The 20,895-nt window shown below is 45.2% G+C and overlaps 1 protein-coding gene and 1 pseudogene across 2 annotated transcripts in view; one reads left to right on the top strand and one right to left on the bottom strand.

Annotated features, from left to right (window-relative positions):
- The window catches only part of FSTL4 (follistatin like 4), a 610,055-nt gene that overhangs the window by 546,394 nt on the left and 42,766 nt on the right, over window positions 1–20,895 (top strand). For both annotated transcript variants that reach the window (XM_021084753.1, XM_021084752.1), the window contains exon 8: window positions 3,779–3,899. In XM_021084753.1, the coding sequence (XP_020940412.1) occupies window positions 3,779–3,899 (121 nt within the window). The remainder of the gene's footprint in view (window positions 1–3,778; window positions 3,900–20,895) is intronic.
- LOC100525913 lies at window positions 13,838–14,484 on the bottom strand (annotated as a pseudogene).

Raw genomic sequence — 20,895 nt, 5'->3', positions numbered from 1 at the left:
TTTGTTTGGCTGTGTGATGGGCAGCATTTGGGGGCATGGAAAGGCAGGAGGTGGGCACCTCCATTGTCAAACCCAAAGAACCGGAACCAGGACATGGCACCTGCAGAGAGCCTAGCTCAGCACTTTGTACAGTCTGCTCAATGAGTATCTCCTGAGGGTCCACTCTGTGTCGACCCTACGCTGGGCACTGGGGATGCAGCCGTAAGCATGGGACTCCAGGGTCCCTGGCCTCCCGCCGGGGCTTACCTTCTAGTCGGGGAGACAGGCAGCAAAGAGTATGCTCAGTGATAGTAAGTGCCAGCTGCCCCATGGTGGTGATGGATAACAATTGAGCAGACTGGAAGGAGTCAGAGCAAGCAGATGAATAGTCTCGGGGTGTGGGGACAGCAGGTAGAAAGTCCCTGAGGAGGCAGGATGCCAGGCATCTTAGAGCAACAGCCAAGGGCCATGGTGCTGGGGAGGAACGAGCAGCGGAGACAGGAAGGAGACAGGGTGGAGAAGGGACAGCCAGTCATCCCTGCAGACCCTCTAGGGCTGTGACCTGAGCGCGGAGGGACATAGCTGGCTACAGTGTGGAGGACAGAGGGCAGAGGGGCGGAGGTGGCGGTCCCACCATCCCAGATGAGACGCTGGTGCCTGGCGCACAGTGGTAGCAGCGGAGATGGTGAGAACCCATCAGACTCTGAATCTAACGCGCAGGAGAGCTCTGCTTTCTCACCCCGTGGGGACTGAGCTTTCGATTTGCTTGATGGTCCTCAGGGTTTTTTCTGAGGCTTAAACCAGGTTGAGATACAGCAACATCCCCAGCACGCCGTTCGCCTGTGAAGGCTGCGAGCTGGTGCTCTTCCTGGGCCTCTTCATCTGCAGGAAGCACGGCCGGAGGAAGGCTGTGGTCCCCATGACCGCACAACGCCATCAAGACAACAAGAGCAGGAGGTGCCAGAACCTGAGACTGGCTTGAAGCGCCTCCTGTGAGGAAAGGCTGAGGGTATGAAGACGCCTCAGGAAGGCAGCATGGAAGGAAATGCCAGAGTTCCCACCATGGCACAGTGGAAACCAATCCGACTAGTAACCATCAGGTTGTGGGTTCACTCTCTGGCCTCTGGCCTCACTCAGTGGGTCAGGGATCCAGCATTGCCATGAGCTGTGGTGTAGGCTGCAGACGTGGCTCAGATCCTGCACTGCTGTGGCTGTGGTGTAGGCCCGTAGCTGTAGCTCCAGTTCGACCCCTAGCCTGGGAACCTCCATATGCTGTGAGTGCAGCCCTAAAAAGCAAACAAACAAACAAAAATACAGAAAGAAAATGCTAGTGGGTCCCTCAGCACCAGACTCCCTGCAAACAGCTCTGGTGTTGGCCCTTTGGGATGGTGTCTGTCCTGGAACTGACCAAGGAGGGTGTTTAGCAACCAGCAACCCAGCCTTCTTTCAAGATGCCATTCTGCCACTGAGACTCCAACCAAAATGTATTTTCCTGCAGACTTACACTTTGAGATAGGAAACAGCTTAGATTAGAAATAGGTCAGCCCAGAATCGACTAACCATTAACTTTTCATAAGCAACTCCGGTATGAACTCTTGATGACTCTGTTATGACACAGGACAAATCAACTATCTGGTGTTTTATTTTTATCATTGAAGCTTCCACCAAGTGATGGGAATGGGGCTTTTTAAAGCTGAGCAACGTTTCGGAGACAGCTCTAGAAGAACCAGCCGCCTTCTCCAATATTTTCCTCTCTTGGGAGCACTTCTGGGTATTTTTTTTTTTCCTCAATCCTGAAAGCAGGCTGCGTGCATCCATGCTCCACCTTCCAGCCTGTGGAACCTTTCTCAGGCCTGTACCCTCATTGGGTTAATTAGGCAGAAAGCCTCGTTAAAGAACTCACAAAGGTTGTGGCCAGGCCTCTGGAGTGTGAGCACGGCAGAGGGTCTGCATTTCAGGGGAGCAGGAACACAAGTACAAAGACCAGAATCTGCCCGGTGGCCCCTGGCCAGTCCTTGTGCCACACTGACCCCTGGCCTTCTGTCCCTTCTGCCACTGGATTGCTTCTGTGGAAAGCAGAAGCTCAGCAAGGGCACAGGGGTGACGGGAAGGATGGTTTGATGTTGTCTGCAGGCGGTCAAGAGTAGTGCTGCATCTTCTGTGAATAACAAGAAAAGTGGTACCCACACATGTCAAGCTTCCCACATCATTAAACGTACCCACGGGCATTCTCTTGCCAGGGCTTCCCAACACCAGGTGAGGCTGACGGAGCCTATGCATCATCCACAACTTACAGGTGGGGAAACTGGTACCCAGAGGGACAGGTGGATATTGCTCAGTGACAGAGTTCAAGCTAAAACCTGAGTCTCCTGAATGCCAGCCCTGGGCTGCCCCATCGGTCCTCACAGCCAGTACCGCCCAGCCCTGTTTCTTATGAGTGAGCCAGGACCTCCTCTGTCCCATCAGCTCTGAGCACCGCACTTTGGAGATGTTTGGTAGCTAAAGCTAAACCTGATGGACGTCTCCCTGAACCATGGAGTAATTCCATTCCCCAGCATGTCTGCGGTCAGGGCCTTGAGGGGCTGGTATTATGCCTGGTTCTGCAGGAGAGGAGGCAGCTGGCTAGAAAGGCCCTGGGGGCATGTTTCATGCCCAGCGCTCCCCAGGGGGCTCTGACCATCTCCAAGCCCCCTTGCCTTCATCCCTGCCCTATGTGCTGGCCAAATAGGATCCCACATTGTGAGGCTGCAGAGGTCACAGGGACAAGTCTTACTGTGCCCTTTTTCATGGAACTCCTGGCATCAGCCGCTCTGGCTTCTCTTTTATATTCCTGCCCTTGTTTTTTGCGTGCCCTCATTTTCTTGAGTTCTATTTCCCTTCTCATGAATTTTCTGCATCTCTGCAAGCTGCCTGAAATTATTTGGGAATGAAGGTGATAACTAAGCCAGTGGTTGGCAAACTACAGCCAATTGGCCAAATGTAGCCACCACCTTATTATTTTAGTGACATTCAATAATTTCGGTACTGGTATGAGTACTTTCTTTTTTTTTTTTTTTTTTTTTTTTTTTTTTCTTTTAGGGCCACACCCACAGCCTATGGAGGTTCCCAGGCTAGTGGTTGAACTGGAGCTACGGCTGCCAGCCTATGCCACAGCAAGACGGGATCTGAGCCACGTCTTCGACCTACACCACAGCTCACGGCAATGCTGGATCCCCAGCCCACGGAGTGAGGCCAAGGATCGAACCTGCCTCTTCACGGATGCTGGTCAGATTTGTTTTCACTGCGCCATAAGGGGAACGCCTGGTTTGGCTATTTTTAATCTACAAGGCAAGGTTGAGTTGTTGACAGAAACTCTATGGCCCACAAAGCCCAAAATATTTGCTGTCTGGCCCCTTAAGAAAAAGTTGGCCGACCCTAAAGGAGGCCGCCCTCTGGCGCTTCTCAATAGGTGAAGAGCCCAGGTAACCAGCCAAGCAGCCGCAAAATGAATAGGAGGGGCAGGTGAGCCCGGTTGTAGAAATGAGAGGGCGTGGCCTGGGGGAGGCGTTCAAGGGGGGGCCTCCCAGAGAAGGTGAAGGAGGCCTTAAAAGGATGGAGAGGGTCCAGGCAAGCCACACAGAAGAGAGAAGGGGATTCTGCTGCCTAGCGCTGCAGGCGGCTCTGGCTGAGCAGGGTGGGAGCGGACAGACAGGAAGTCGCTTGCCGCTGCAGGATTTCTGTTCTCCTGCAAAACCGGAGACCTGGCTATCATTCCCAGCCTACTCCAAAGAGAAGCCAATCTTGTCTTCCTTGCCCGCAGGACTTTGGAGAGGACGACTCCCTCTACATCACCAAAGTGACCACCATCCACATGGGCAATTACACCTGCCACGCCTCCGGCTACGAGCAGCTGTTCCAGACCCACGTCCTGCAGGTGAATGGTTAGTAAATGGCTCCATGCATGTCGTCCCCCCAAACGGTTCCCCAAATGCTGCTGAGAACAACCCTCTGCCCCTCCTGCCTTCTGTCTTCTTAAAGAAATACCCCGACCCCGACGTATCCCACCTCTCCTGCAAGTAAAGGGGAGGGAGGGGAGGGGCACAGGGCAGAGTCCGCCCACTCATTTCCGGCTCTGGCTTCACCCAAAGCCTCTTCTGACGAAATGTGTCCGAGTGGGAAGGGGCGAGTCATTTAAGCGGGTCGCGCTCAGCAATTCTGGCAGGCCCCTGTTGAACGCGGAGTGGGACCTGCAGGTGACGTTACCAAACCACACTTGCGAGCACCCACCCACCCCCATGAGGTAAAACCAATCTACTGATAACAAGGTTGTGGTGAAAAAAAGTGTAGCATTTATCGCAGGTTGGGAAGCAAGGACTTCAGGCAGCTAGTGCTTAAACGACCAGAACTCTCCAATGGCTTTAGGGGAAAGCTTTTTTTCGAGATTTTTTTTTTTTTTTTTGCTTTTTAGGGCCACACCTGCAGCATATGGAGGTTCCCAGGCTAGGGGTCCAATCAGAGCTACAGCTGCCAGCCTACCCCACAGCCACAGAAACGCAGAATCTGAGCCATGTCTGCAAACTACATTACAGCTGAAGGCAACACCAGATCCTTAACCCACTGAGCGAACCTCATGGTTCCTAGTCGGATTCGTTTCTGCTGTGCCACGACAGAAACACTTTTTTTTTATTTTTTTTAATTATAGTTAATTTATAATGTGCCAATTTCTGCTTATAGCAAAGTGACTCAGTCATACACACATACACACACACACGCACATATTCTTTTTTTATATTGTTTTCCATCATGGTCTATCCCAGAAGATTGGATATAGTTCCCTGTGCTATATAGTAGGACCTTATTATCTATCCACTCCAAATGTAATAGTTTGCATCCACTAACCCCAAACTCCCAGTCCGTCCCAGTCCCCCCTCCCTCTTTGCAACCACAAGCCTGCTCTCTACATCCATGATGTATTTGTGTTTTCTGGTTATGGTTCATTTGTGCCATAGTTTTGATTCCACATATAAGTAGTATCATATGGTTTTTGTCTCTTTCTGACTTACTTCACCTAGTATGAGATTCTCTAGTTGTGTCCATGTTGCTGTGCATGACATTATTTCATCCTTTTTATGGCTAAGTAGTATTCCATTGTGTATATATACATCTTCTTTATCCATTCCTCTGTTGTTGCGTTGCTTTGGGTTGCTTCCATGTCTTGGCTATTGTGAATAGTGCTACTATGAGCATAGGGGTGCATAAATCTTTTTAAATTATAGTTTATGCCCAAGAGTGGGATTGCTGGATCATATGGTAGTTCTATATTTAGTTTTCTGAAGTACCTCCATACTGTTTTCCATAGTGGTTGTGCCAATTTCATTCCCAACAATGCAGGATTCCCTTTTCTCTATACCCTTTCTAGCAATTGTTATTTATAGACTTATTAATGACGGCCATTCTGACAGGCATGAGATGGTACTTCATTGTAGTTTTGATTTGCTTTTTTCTAATAATTAGTGATAGTGAGCATCTTTTCATGTGTTTTGGCCATCCATATGTCTTCTTTGGAGAAATGTTTATTTAGGTCTTCTGCCCATTTTTTGACTGGGTTGTTTGTTTTTTGTTGTTGAGTTGTGAGAGTTATTTGCATATTTTGGAGATTAATTCCTTGTCAGTTGCATTGTTGGCAAATATTTTCTCCCATTCTGCAGGTTGTGTTTTCAGTTTTTAATGGTTTCCTTTGCTGTGTAAAAGCTTGCAAGTTTGATTACGTCCCATTGGTTTATTTTTGTTTATATTCTATTGCTGTGGGAAACCGACCTAAGAAAGCATTTGTATGGTTGATGTCAGAGAATGTTTGCCTGTGACCTCCTCTAGGAGTTTTACAGTGTCATGACTTATGTTTAAGTCTCAAAGCAATTTTGAGTTTATTTTTACACATGGTGTGAGGGTGTGTTCTAGTTTTCATTGATTTACGTGCAGCTTTCTGGTTTTCCAACCACCACTTGCTGAAGAGACTTTTTCCCATTTTATATTCTTGCCTCCTTTTTCAAAGATTAATTGACTATAGGTGTTTGGGTTTATTTCTGGGCTTTCTATTCTGTTCCATTGATTGATATATATCTTTTTGTACTGATATGACACTGTTTTGATTACTATAGCTTTGTAATATTGTCTGAAGCCTGAGAGAGTTAGGCATCCTGCTTTTTGTTTTGTTTTGTTATTGTTGTTGTATTTCCCCCTCAGGATTGCTTTGGCAATTCTGAATCTTTTATGGTTCCGTATAAATTTTTGTATTGGAGGTTCCCATTGCGGCACAGCGGCAACGCATCTGACTAGTATCCATGAGGATGCGGGTCTGATCACTGGCTTCATTCAGTAGGTCAGGAATCCAGCATTGCCATGAGCAGATACAGCTTGGATCCTGCATTTCTCCGCCAGCTCCAATTCATCCTCTAGCCTGGGAACTTCCATGTGCCACAGATACAGCCCTAAAAAGCAAAAATAAATTTTAAAAAAATTTTTTGGATTGTTCTAGTTCTGTGAGAAATGTCATGAGTAATTTGATAGGGATCACATTAAATATGTAGATTGCTTTGGGTTGTATGGCCATTTAATATTAATTCTTTCAATCCAGGAGCATGGGATATCTTTCCATTTCTTTGAATCCTCTTTAACTTCCTTCATTAATGTTTTATAGGTCTCAGCATATAAGCTTTACACCTCCTTGGTCAGGTTTATTCCCAGGTGTTTGTTTTGCTTTGTTTTTGGTGCAATTTTAAAAGGTATTGTTTTTTCATATTCCTTTTCTATGTCATCATTAGTATACAGAAGTGCAACTGACTTCTGAATGTTAATCTTTTTAAATTTTATTTTATTTTTTTAATTATTTCCCCAATACAATTTTTCTTCTACTGTACAACATGCTGACCCAGTTACACATACATGTACACATTCTGTTTTCTCACATTATCATGCTCCATCATAAGTGACTAGACATAGTTCCCAGTGCTACACAGCAGGATCTCATTGCTAATCCATTCCAGAGGCAATAGTTTGCACCCATTAACCCCAGGCTCTCAATCCACCCCACTCCCTCCCCTTTCCCCTTGGCAACTACAAGTCTCTTCTCTAAGTCCATGATTTTCTTTTCTGTGGAAAGGTTCATTTGTGCCATATATTAGATTCCAGATATAAGTGATATCATATGGTATTTGTCTTTCTCTTTCTGACTTACTTCACTCAGTATGAGAGTCTCTAGTTCTATCCATGTTGCTGCATATGGCATTAGTTTGTTCTTTTTTATGGCTGAGTGGTGTTCCATTGTGTATATATACCACATCTTCCTAATCCAATCATCTGTCGATGGACATCTGGGTTGTTTCCAGCTCTTGGCTATTGTGAATAGTGCTACAATGAACATGCAGGTGCATGCATCTTTTTCAAGGAAATTTTTGTTCGGATATATGCCCAAGAGTTGCATTACTGGGTCATATGGCAGTTCTATGTCTAGATTTCTAAGGTCCCTCCACACTGTTCTCCATAGTGGCTGTACCAACTTACATTCCCACCAACAGCACAGGAGGATTTCCTTTTCTCCACCCCCTCTCCAGCATTTGTTCTTTGGGGACTTATTAATGATGGCCATTCTGACTGGTGTGAGGGGGTATCTCATGGTAGTTTTGATTTGCATTTCTCTAATAATCAGTGATATTGAGCATTTTTTCATGTGCATGTTGGCCATCTGTACATCTTGGAGAAATGTCTGTTCAGGTCTCTTGCCCATTTTTCAAATGGGTTGTTGGCTTTTTTGCTGTTGAGTTGTATAAATTACTTGTATATTCTAGAGATTAAGCCCTTGTCCGTTGCATTATTTGAAACTATTTTCTCCCATTCTGTAAGTTGCCTTTTTGTTTGAAGGTTAATCTTATATCATGTTACGTTGCTAAATTCATTGATCAGATCAAAGCAGTTTTTGTGTGGAGTCCTTCAAGTTTTCTATGTATGGTCTAATGTCATCCACATTTAGTGACACTTTGACCCCTTCTCTTTCAATTTGGATACCTTTTATTTCTTTCTCTTGTCTGATTGCTATTGCCAGGACTTCCACTACTATGTTAAATAAAAGTGGTGAGAGTGGGCATCTTGTCTTTTCCAGATTTTAGTGGGAATATTTTCAGCCTTTCTCCATTGAGTATTACATCGGCTGTGGGTTTGTCATAAATGGCTTTTATTATGTTAAGATATGTTCTAAGAAAGGTTTTTAAAGACAGGGTGAGGGAGGGGTTGTGGGTATGTAAATCAGCTTGTGGACATCCTTCTGATCAGTTGGTGGTGAGGTACCAGGAGTCAACATCATCAACCTTCTGGTTCCAACCATCTGGGGTCTACCTGCTTGTGGGCAGCATACAATTAACTTCTCTCACCTGGTGGGGCTTTCAGTATCTACAAAACAGCTCAAAGAACATTAATATTATCTATAACCCTTGAGCGGGAACTAAAAGTCCTTGACTTTGTTGAATGTCTAAACTATTATTATTTTGTCTTGCTTGGCTCTTTTTCATTCTGCATTTTCTCACGTCTCTGACTAAATTTATTCTTTGGAACTCAGAGAAGGCCTAGGAATCTAAAGTTTTTCTATAGACAGGAGGCAGGCAGAGGAGGATATGGAGGGGGTGGAGGGTCTCTGCTGGGAGGGGCCCATGGAGTCCTGCTCACTTACGGTGTCATGGTGATGGCAAACTGCTCTGGTCTTGATCCAGCGAGGAGCAGATACTGTTAGGAACACCCCACTCTTCCTCCAGGTGCTGTGGATCAAAGCACCTGTCCAGTTAGAAGGTTTTGCTTCCTCCTACAGGGGTTGGTTCCCATGTCCCTCCTTGAAGGGCTCGAGGAGCCTAAGCTTGGACCTGGCTAAATAGAACTACAGCAGGATTAGCAGGTTTTCTTTGCTTCTCACAGGCCTCTGTGTTACCAGGACTTGTAGAAACTGAGAATTAACCCCTCTTGATGGCTACATCAACAGTTACAATAGCCAGTGTTTTCTGAGCACTTTTTCTGGCCAGTTTCTAGGCTAACACATCACATAGACTCTCCCAATTGGTATATTAACCCACTTTATGGATGAGTCCCTAGATGAGATTACTTACCTGGGGCCACACCACTGGTAGGTGTCATTCTAGACCCAGGGCTTGTGCTCTGCCTATCACTCTATTGTCCACTCCAGTCATAACCAAAAAAACAAGCCATCAGAGTGCCATAGCAGATCAGCACCCCAGGGAAATGAGGTTTGTCCAGCCAAGCACAGCTGGCATCATTGCTATCACTGAGCAAGTCTGAGCAAAGTGTCTGTGCCTCAGGGAATAATGTGAAAGCTCCACGTTAGCCCCAGCTCCTTTGTGCCCACTGCAATCCAGGGCTTCTGCTCTGAGATAAAGTGTCCATGGCGTTGAGAATGATTACATCATGAGGTTCATGTCACTTATCGCTGGGATCCCATGGGATAAGCCATTTAAGGAAAAGGGAATGAGCTCAGCTTACCTCTGCATTTGTCCTATAGAATGTTTTAGAAATTTTTATATTCATATGTGCCTATGCCATATTTTATTAGTACTTCCCTTGAGCTGGCACATACTTAATCCTCTGGGGTTTGTGGCTGTGCTTCTTGGCTTGAATCCAGGTTTACAATGAAGTTTCTGGATTTCATCAGAAATGACCCAGGGGTTCCTAGTTATAACACCCCCTGGGTGAGCCATCCCAGGCTGACATTCAGAGGCCAATGTGATGTACAGCCGGAGGGCAGTGTCTAGGCTGCTCCCTGAGCAGGGCCGCTCCAGGGGCAAAGCGTTTGCTCCGCAGCATGGAGAGGGCTTTCCATCTATAGCTGGCAAGTGGCGCCAAGCCTCGTACAGTGTTGGCAAATAGGTGGTTGCAAAACACCTCCACATGGTTTGGCTCAGGTCCCTCAGGTCCTCAGACCAGCCTCAAAAAAGGGAACTCATCCAGCATTCCCAGACCTTCAGTCCATCCCTTCTCATCCTGCCCCCACCTCATAACAACTGAGGGCACACGGAGAGGGCTTGATCCTGGTGCCCTTCACTTCCTTCTGAGCAAATACGTGGGGAGGTCAGGAGGGGATCTACCTGCCCAGAAACCAGCGTAACTCAGAAGGGGCTTCTGGAAGACACCTGATTGTCTTAAATACCTTTAATACCTTAATGGCAGGTCCACAGTGCTAGCAGAGCCCGTCTGCCTCATGTCCCCCCAGAATTCTGAGACAGAGCTCACACTGTGGATAAGCCAGTTCCTCCCTCCCGTTCCCAAGTCCCAGAGCACAGCGCAGGCCCACGGGTACCAGGCGATGTTGCTGGGCTCCAAACAGAAACTAGGCTGCTTCCTGTTGCTACTCCAGGTGGGAAGCAGCCTGTGCAGCCAGCTCTGCAGAGTTATGTTCACACCTCCCCACCCACTCCCACTCCACATACCCACCAGCCCAGCCTTTGCCAAAGAGGCTGCTTCAGGCCCAGGATTGTCTAACAGCAAAACCTCCCCACTGAGATCCAGAGAGAGCCCCCTTGGGATCTATTTCCTAACTGTTGAAAGATTTAAGACTTCGCTTCCAGCCAGAGTACTAGAGTCAGAGGCGCACTCTAGGAGTTCTGTATTTTGTGGTGAGTTTTCTACCTCATTATATGGCTCACTGCGCTTTGCTCCATGATGGCTGGGCCATTTGGGTGGGCCTGGCCCCAGGAGCTCATGAAGTCCTTAGGCTGGGCTGATCCCCAGGCCTTCGAGGGTGGCATCTGGTTCCATTAACCAGCTCCCTCCTGGGGGCACCACACTAAGTAGGCCCAGTGTTGCCACCAACGGACACGAGTCCATTGCCTGCTGTCCAGGGAACAAGAGGTTTTCAGAAAATTCCAGACATGAAGCTTGCTTTGTGGACTGAAAGGGAAAACCAGCCTATCTTTGTGGGAAGGTGTCATTGAAGGTAGAAAAGTATGCAAGACCCACTTAGAAGAGGAAAATTGACTGAATACCTACTAGACATCGTCCTTGTTTCACAGATGAGAAAACTAGGGCTCAGAGAGATGAAATGATTTGTCCAGAACATGCAGCCCTACCGTTAGTAATGGCAGAATGGATCTTGACACCAAAGCTCAGACTCTTGATGCCCTTCGTGCCCCATCCCCTACCCCACCCCAACCAGGACATCGCATGGGTGCTGTTGGAGAATCCAGATGTGGGATGCAGGTGTGGTCCATCGGCAGGTCAGTGTCTCTGCTGTAGGGGGCACACTCTGGGGGACAAGGGACAGGAACCCTGCCTCGTTGATCCTTGGCCCCTGGTGCTGAGCTCAGGCCTGGTCAGAACACACTGGCCTAACGAGTATATGAGGAAGGACCCACAGCATAGACATAAGGGCAGCCCCTGCCTGCATATTGCTGTGCCAATTTCCAATGCCACGCTGATTCCCAGGGGAGGCCCAGGAGTCTGCACTGCTGTGGAAAACTCACAGAGGCGGTGGGCGTGGGGAGCATACAGGCAGCAGCTTGGTGTCAGGAGCTTTGGGGCAGGAGGACCTGGGAAGGCTGAGAAGGTGTTGACGGGGCTGACACAGAAGGAACGATGCCTCCTAAAGCATCTGATGAGGAAGGAGGGAGAGGGTAGTAACAAATGCATCTATGGGATTTGTTCCATTCCGCCATTCATCCTAAGTGTGAGTCAAAAGCGAGAAAAATGTCCCTGAGCATCAGACACATATCCTATCTCATCAGGCCTATAAAGCAAGAGGTACTGTTGTTATTCCCATTTGACAGGTGAATTTACTCGCCTAAGAGTGTGCGTCAAGGAAGTACCAGCACTAGGACTTGAACCTACGTCTCTCTGGCTCAGGGTTCCTGTCTTGACCCTATGACAGAGCTTGGGTAGATTTCACTGGTGCGGTTGCCCGGCTATGCTGTGGGGTTTTGGTCCCCTCTTGGCCGGGGAGGCAGCCTGTGGCTTACTGAGCTGAGGCCGTGCGCAGGACACACAGACAGGGAGCGATGTTCCATGGTGGTCGTTCCCACCAGCTTCTCCTCGATCAGAAGGAGGACAGGAAGGGGCTCAGAAGACTCCCGGTAAATGGCAGATGTGCTAGGGAGGGAGTGTGTGGTCGGTGGGCCCAAGAGACAGGAGTACTCAGGCAAACAGGAGCTGAGTGGGGGCTCTTCCACCCAAGGCCCAGGGCAGACCCCAGCTGGCAGCACCTCTGTCATAGGGTCAAGACAGCAACTCTGAGCCACAGAAACTTAAGTTCAAGTCCTAGTGCTGGTACTTCCTGGACACACAGTCATAGGCGAGTAAATTCACCTGTCAAATGGGAATAACTATAGTACCTCTTGCTTTATAGGCCTGATGAGATAGGATATGTGTCTGATGCTGGGGAAATGCCTGACCAGATAGAATCCAAAGTCCAAGATGGGACAGATATGGGGGAGATTTTGTTGTGTTTCAAGCCGTATTTACCTGCTGTTGGTGGACACAGATGGCCTGAGCTGGTGGCCCTTCAGAGAGCCTCCAACCCAATACTCAGATGGGAAAATCAAGACCCAGAGGAAGTTGTCAAGCCAGGAATAAAGTACGGACTTCTCCCTGGAGCTGCGCCACTCCCTGGTGGCAGAGGCGGGACCCCATATGTAGGCTGGGCCACCATCTTCTGGGGCTTCTCCATCGACCTTGGCGTGGTTTGCTGGGGGACTCTCCAGGCAGCTACTTCCTCTCTCAAATTATTAGTATAACTTCCCCATAGACCAGGCCTCCCAGAGATGAGGCCCAAACCCTGACATGATTTATAGCTTCATGCAAACCTCCCACGTTGCTTCCACAGGAAGGAGCACAAAGTTCAGACATAAATGATTAATCCATTCAATTAAAAAACACCCTCCACCTCCCAACACTTCAGACAAGCAACGCTTCATTCCCAAAACACAGTAATAATCTCCAGATCTCCTTACTACTCCAGCTTGGTACCTTTGTGTACCTGCCTCTTACTTAGGACATATGTATGCTGCCTTTCACCTTGGAGATGATCGATGTTTGCCAAAGAAAATAGGCCTTTGTGTTCTGTATTCAAATGTTTTCACGGGAAGCTTTTGCAAACTTAAAAGGAAATGAATGTGTTTACCCAGGATCTATTCATTTCGAATGATTTGTAGCGCATGAATTAACACAAAAGAAGAGAGGGGATCAGGGCCCAAGGAAAACAGTTGAGTCTCTGCCCTTTGCTGACCGGAAGCTGCATCCCCACCCCATCCCCACTCTAGGGGGATACACAGTTTCTCATTCTCTCACAAAGAAAATCTAGGACTTCTTCTGACAGGGCCCCAGCCAAGCTGGGGGCCAAGGGTACCAAGGTCTTGGACGCCTCCCTGCCCAGCATCTCCAGGAGCTCCGGGCAGAAGGCTGGATCCTGGCTGCAGGGCTCACTCAGAGCCCCAGGCCCTTCCCACACCAGCTGCAGTAGTAGCAATGCCTCCTCACATGTGCGGACAGCTGGTCCTGGAGGCAGTGGCCAAGCTCCCACCCAACTGATGGGGTGATTTTTTTTTTTTTGTAATAAATTATATTGGAGTATACCTGACTTACCAGTGTTGTGTTAGTTTCAGGTATACAGCAAAGGGAATCAGCCCAACCTATACATATATATCCATTCTTTTTCAGATTCTTTCCCCATATAGGCTATCACAGAGTATGAAATAGATTACCCTGGACTGTATCCTTGTTACCAATCGATTTTTTTTTCAACAAGAATCCATAACTTTATTAATGATAGAAAGAGTACAAATTTCAAAGCACACTGGAGTTACTCTTTTGAAACACCAAAAAAATTAAAAAGGGCCCTCTTTTCAGATGGTTATAATGTTAATTCCGTGATAGCATTTACAATATCATAACTGTTGTTCTTCAAGGCTCCGACTGCCTTTGCGCTAGACACATTCGCTTGTGACATGACCAGTTCTGTGTCCTTAATTTCCACACCTGTTGCATCAACCTCTTCCTCGTCACTCTCCTCTTTACAGTTGGACTCTGTTTTCTTAAATGCTTGAGACAGCGTCACCTTGAACTTTGAATTTCTCAGCAGCTGCTGACTGTGCTTGCTAAGTTCTCAATCTTGGCTTCCCCAAAAGCTATGTAGGTATTTGAAGCTGGGCAGTTATTCACATCTGGTTTTGTGATGACAAAGAGGATGGTCTTAGATTTCTGGATAGCAACTCTAGTAACCCCTGTAACCTGCCGAAGACCCAGTTTGGACATAGCCTTCCATACCTTCTTTCCACTCTGGCTCTGTTTTGCTTTACTGACTGCTGCTGCCAGTTGGGCTTGTTGTGTAGTTACCTGTGTAGAATCCTGTTCCTCAAGCTCTGGTACTGATTCATCACTGTCAGATTCTGTTCCAGACCCTGTCTCAGCCTGGGGCTGTGGCAACTCCTGCTCGATAGCAGGGGTGGTTTCTGTGGCCTCACCAGGCATTGTGTGCAGGGAACGCAGAACCAAGATGGTGGCAGAAAGAGCGAGCAAGAGCGTGACCCAAAGCTGTTGCAGAGGGAAGCCTGGCCCAATCAATTTTGTATATAGTAGTGTGTAAACACTAGTCACAACCTCCCAGTTCATCCCTCCCCCCACTGTTTCCCCTTTGGTAACCATAACTTTAGTTTTAAAAATCTTTGAGTCTGTTCTGTTTTGTGAACAAGTTCCCCTGTATCATTCTTTATTAGACTCCACATATTAGTGATCTCATATGATATTTATCTTCCTCTGTCTTACTTCACTTGGTATGCCAATCTCTAGGTCCATCCCATATTGCTATAAATGGCATTATTTCATTCCTTTTTAATGGCCGAGTAATACTCCATTGTGTGTGTTTGTGTATGTGATTGTGTGTACATCAAATGTATATGTGGGTGTGTGTGTGTGTGTATATATGTATGTGTATACATATGTATGTGTATATATCTCAGATCTTTTTATCCAGTCCTCTGTTGATGAACATTTAGGTTGCTTCCATGTTTTGGCTATTGTAAATAGCGCTGCAGTGAACATTGGGGTGCATGTCTCCTTTCCAATTACGGTTTTCTCCAGGTATATGTCTTAAGAGCGGGATTGCTGGATCATGTGGTAGTTCTGTATTTAGTTTTTTAAGGAACCTCCACACTGGACTCCACAGTGGTTGCACCAACCTACATTCCCATCAACAGGGTAGGAGGGTTCCCTTTTCTCCACACCCTCTCCAGCATTTATTGACTTTTTGTTGATGGCCATTCTGACTGCTGTGAGGTGATATGTCTCATTATAGTTTTGATTTGCATTTCTCTGATTCAATTAGTGATGTTGAGCATCTTTTCATGTGTGTTTTGGCCATCCATATGTCTTCTTGGGAGAAATGTGAATTTGGATCTTCTGACCATTTTTTGTTTGGGCATGAGTTGTTTGTATATTTTTGAGATTAATCTCTTGTTGGTCACTTCATTTACAAAGGTTTTCTCCCATTCTGTAGGTTGTCTTTTCCTTTTTATAACAGTTTCCTTTGCTGTGCAAAAGCTTTTAAGTTTAATTAGGTCCCATTTGTTTATTTTTGTTTTTATTTTCATTACTCTGGGAGGTAGATCCAAAAAGATACTGCTGTGATTTATGTCAAAGGGTGTTCTGCCCATTATTTTCCTCTGAGTTTTATAGTATCCAGCCTTACACTTAGGTCTTTAATCTACTTTGAGTTTATTTTTGTACGTGGTGTTAGAGACTGTTCTAATTTCATTCTTTTACGTGTAGCTGTCCGGTTTTCCCAACACCACTTACTGAAGAGGCTGTCTTTTCTCCATTGTATATATATTCTTGCTTCTTTTGTTGTAGAGTAATTGACATAGGTGTGTGGGTTTATTTCTGGGCTTTCTATCCTGTTCTTCTGATCTATATTTCTGTTTTTGTGCCGTATCATACACTTTTGATGACTGTAGCTTCACAGTAAAGTCTGAAGTCGGTAAGCCTGACTCCTGCAGCCCCGTATTTCTTTCTCAAGATTGCTTTGGCTATTTGCAGTCTTTTATGTTTCCACACAAATTTTTAAATTTTTTGTTCTAGTTCTGTGGGGAAAAATGCCTTTGGTTGTTTAATAGGGCTTCTTTGAATCTGTAGATTGCCTTGGGTAGTATATTCATTTTGACAATGTCAGTTCATCCAATCCAAGAGCATGGTATATCTTTCCATCTGTTTGTGTCATCTTCAATTTCCTTCATGAGTGTCTTACAGTTTTCAGAGTACAGGTCTTTTACCTCTGTGGTAGCTTTATTCCTAGGTATTTTATTCTCTTGATGAGATGGTAAATGAGGTTGTTTCCTTAATTCTCTTTCTGATCCTTTGTTCTTAGGGTATAGGAATGCAAGAGACTTCTGTGTATTAATTTTGTATTCTGCAACTTCATCAAATTCATTGATGAGGTCTAATAGTTTTCTTGTAGCATCTTGTATGTGTAGTATTTTCTATGTATGATTTTCTATGTATAGTATCTGTCGTCTGCAAACAATGACAGTTTTACTTCTTTTCCAATTGGGATGCCTTTTCCTCTCTCATTGCATATGGCTAGGACTTCCAAAACTATGTTGAATAAAAGTAGTGAGAGTAAGTATCCTTTACTTGTTCCTGATCTTAGCAGTTTTCACCATTGAGAAAGATGTTAGCTCTGGCTTTGTCATATATACCCTTTATTTGTTGAGGTAGGTTCCCTCTATGCCCACTTTCTGGAGGGTTTTTTCAAAAGTGGGCATTATGGAGTTCCTGTCGTGGCTCAGTGGTTAACGAATATGACTAGGAACCATGAGGTTGCAGGTTCGATCCCTGGCCTTGCTCAGTGGGTTAAGGATCTGGTGTTGCCGTGAGCTGTGGTGTAGGTTGCAGACGCGGCTCCGATCCCACATTGCTGTGGCTCTGGCGTAGGCCGGTGGCTACAGCTCCGATTAGACCCTAGCCTGGGAACTGCCATATACCGCGGGAAAGGCCCTAGAAAAGGCAAAAAGACAAAAAAAAAAAAAACGGTGGGCATTGTATTTTGTCAGAAGCTTTTCTGCATCTGTTGATATGATCTTATGGTTTTTATTCTTTGGTTTGTTAATGTGGCGTATCACAATAATTGATTTGCAGATTATTGAAGAATGTTTGCATCCCTCAGGGAAATCCCACTTGATCACAGTGTATGATCTTTCTAATGTATTGTTGGATCTAGTTTGCTAATATTTTCTTGAGAATGTTTGTGTCTATATTCATCAATGATATTGGTCTTTAACTTTCTTTTTGTGGTGTCTTTTCCTGGATTTGATATCAGGGCGATGGTGGCCTCAAAGAATGGGCTTGGCAGTGTCCCTTCCTCTCCCTTCTCATTTCTGCTTTTATTGATTTGAATCCTCTTCCTTTTTTTCTCAATGAGTCTGGCTAAAGGTTTATCAATTTTGTTGATCTTTTCAAAGAACCAGCTTTTAGTTTCATTGATCTTTTCTGTTGTTTTCTTTTTTTGTTTTTGTTGTTGTTATTGTTGTCTTTTTGTTGTTGTTGTTGTTGCTATTTCTTGGGCCGCTCCCGCGGCATATGGAGGTTCCCAGGCTAGGGGTTGAATCGGAGCTGTAGCCACCGGCCTACGCCAGAGCCACAGCAACGCAGGATCCGAGCCGCGTCTGCAACCTACACCACAGCTCACGGCAACGCCGGATCACTAACCCACTGAGCAAGGCCAGGGACCGAACCCGAAACCTCATGGTTCCTAGTCAGATTCGTTAACCACTGTGCCACGACGGGAACTCCCTCTGTTGTTTTCTTTGTCTCTGTGACATTTATTTCTGCTCTGATCTTTATGATTTCTTTCCTTCTGCTAACTTTGAGTTTTCTTTGTTGTTCTTTCTCTAGTTGCTTTAGGTGCAAGGTTAGGTTGTTTATTTGGGATTTTTCTTGTTTCCTGAGGTGAGATTGTATTGCTATAAACTTCCCTCTTAGAACTGCTTTTGCTGCATCCCATAGGTTTTGAGTTGTTGTGTCTTTATTGTCATTTATCTCTAGGTGTTTTTTTTCCTCTTTGATTTCTTCAATGATCCATTGGTTGTTTATACCATATCATTTAGCTTCCATGTGTTTCTGTGGGTTTTTTCTTTTTTTTTTTTTTTGGCAGTTTTTTTCTTGTGGTTGATTTCTAGTCTCATAGTGTTGTGGTTGGGAAAAAATGCTTGGTATGATTTCAGTTTTCTTTACTGAGGCTTGATTTGTGGCCCAAGATGTGATCTATCCTGGAGAATGTTCCCTGTGAGCTTGAAAAGAAAGAGTATTCTGCTTTTTTTGGATGAAATGTTCTATAAATATTAATTAAGTCTCTCTGGTCTAACATGTCATTTAAGACCTGTGTTTCTTTATTGATTTTCTGTTTGGATGATCTGTCCATTGCTGAAAGTGAGGTGTTGAAGTCCCCTACTATTATTGTATTACTGTCAGTTTCTCCTTTTATGGCTGTTAGAAGTTGCCTTATTTATTGAGATGCTCCTATGTTGGATGCATATCTATTTACAATTGTTATATCTTCTTCTTGGAGTGACCCTTTAGTCATTAGGTAGTGTGCCTCTTTGTCTCTTGTAATAATCTTTACTTTAAAGTCTATTTTGTCTGATATGAGTATTGTTACTCTAGCTTTCTTTCAATTGCCATTTGTATAGAATATCTTCTTTCTTTCCCTCACTTTCAGTTTGTGTGTGTCCCTAGAACTGAAGTGACTTCTTATAGACAGCATATATATGGGTCTTGGTTTTTTTTATCCATTCAGCCAGTCTGTGTCTTTTGGTTTGAGCATTTAATCCATTAACATTCAAGATAATTATTGACATGTATGTTCTTAGTGACATTTTCTTAGTTGTTTTGGATGTGTTACTGCGGGACTTTTTTCTTCCCTTCCTCTTTTGTTTTCTTTTGGTTTGATGGCTATCTTTAAGTATTTCGTTTGAGTCAGTTTTTCTTTTTTGTGAATGTATCTATTGTAGTTTTTTGATTTGTTGTTCCCATGAGGTTTTGATGTAGATATAGTATTCTTTATCTATATGAAAATGTTTTAAGTTGCTGGCCTCTTAATTTCAGATGCATTTTCAATATTCTGCATTCATCCTCTCCTCCTCTCACAGTTGTTGGTTTTGATATCATATTTGTCTGTGGATGATTTCCTACTTTTCTTTTTCAACCTAGAGAATTCCTTTTGCATTTGCTGTAAAGCTGGTTTGATGGTGCTCAATTCTTTTGGCTTTTGCTTGTCTGTTAAGCTTTTGATTTCTCCATCAAATCTGAATGAGAGCCTGGCTGGGTAGAATACTCTTGGTTGAAGGTCTTTCCCTTTTATCACTTTAAATACAGCTTGCCACTCCTTTCTGCCCTGTAGAGTTTCTGCTGAAAAATTAGCTGATAAATTTATGGGGATTCCCTTGTGTTCAATTTGTTGTGTTTCCCTTGTTGCTTTAATATCCTTTCTTTGTATTTAATTTTCATCAATATGATTTATATGTGTCTTGGTGTGCTCCTTGGGTTTATCCTTATGGAACTCTCTGCACTTCCTCTATTTGAGTGTTTCCTTTCCCACATTAGAGATGTTTTCAGCTATAATCTCTTCAGATATTTCCTTAGGCCCTTTCTCTCTCTCGTCCTTCTGGGACCCCTCTGATGCAAATGTTGGTACATTTAACGTTGTCCCAGAGGTCTCTTAGACTGTCGTATTTTCTTTTCATTCTTTTTTCTTTATTCTTTTCTGTGGCAGTGATTTCCACTACTCTGTCTCCCACTTTAGTAATGTGTTCTTCTGCCTCAGTTATTCTGCTGTTGATTCCTTTCAGTGTAGTGTTCATTTCAGATAGAGTATTATTCATCTTTGGTTGCTCTTTAAATCTTCCTCCAGCTCTTTGTTAAACATTTCCTGCATCTATTCTTTTTCTGAGATCTTGGAGCATCATTACTATCATTACTTTCAGTTATTGTTCAGGTAGATTGCTGTCTTCTCTCCATTTAGTTGTTTCTGTGGGTTTTTATCTTCTCACTTTGTCTGAAACATCCTTCTCTGTCATCTCATTTTGTCTAACTTTCTGTGTTTGTGGTCTCCTTTCTGCATGCTGCAGTGTTTTAGTTCTTCTTGCTTCTAGTGTCTGCCCTCTTGTGGGTAAGTTTGGCCCAGGGGCTTGTGCAGGCTTCCTGATTAGAGGGACTGGTGCCCTTCCCATTGGTGGGTAGAGCTAGGTCCTTGTCCCTCTGGTAATCAGGGCCGTGTCAAAGGATGTGTTTAGAGGTGACTATTGGCTCAGTCCACCTGTAGGCAGCCTGTCACCTCTTTCCTCAGCATATGATGGTCTTTTCCACTTGGTAGGAGGTATGATTGCTGTTGTAGTAACCTGAGCCTGTGCTGGATTTTGAGTGGGGCTTCCTGTTTTCTCTGTGGTTGTCAGTGTCCTGTAAGGGGCAAGGTCTGCTCCCTAGTCATTGGAGTAGGAGTCCCCAAATCTGTTTCTGAACTGTGGTTCTGATCTGCAGTGAGAGGTTAGGTGGGTTTTCAGCACTCCCACTGGGAGTGGAGCCGGTGAGTATTCCTCTACTGGAGCTGTTCACCTATGTGTGAGCTCTGTTGTGTCACCCTTTCCTCATCGTGTGGGCCCACTGAATACACTTTTTGACATGCCTTCAGCCCCACCTTAACCGTGGGTATATCAGTAATTGGCCCTGGTATCTCTCAGGCTTTGTTTTTACTGTTACCAGTGCAGATCCACCAAGATTGGGACTCAGGACTGCAGTATTTGTGCTCCTGGACCCACTGTGGGATCTAGGGAGGAAGCTCAGACTCTGACCTGCTCCAGCCCAAGTATACGTGCCCACAGAGCCCAGAGCTGATAATGCCAGACCTAT

Source organism: Sus scrofa, chromosome 2 (genome assembly GCF_000003025.6).
Source record: "Sus scrofa isolate TJ Tabasco breed Duroc chromosome 2, Sscrofa11.1, whole genome shotgun sequence".
NCBI classification, from domain to species: Eukaryota; Metazoa; Chordata; class Mammalia; order Artiodactyla; family Suidae; genus Sus; species Sus scrofa.
Note: the sequence above shows the minus strand (reverse complement) of the source record. Positions and strands in the feature narration are given on the sequence as shown.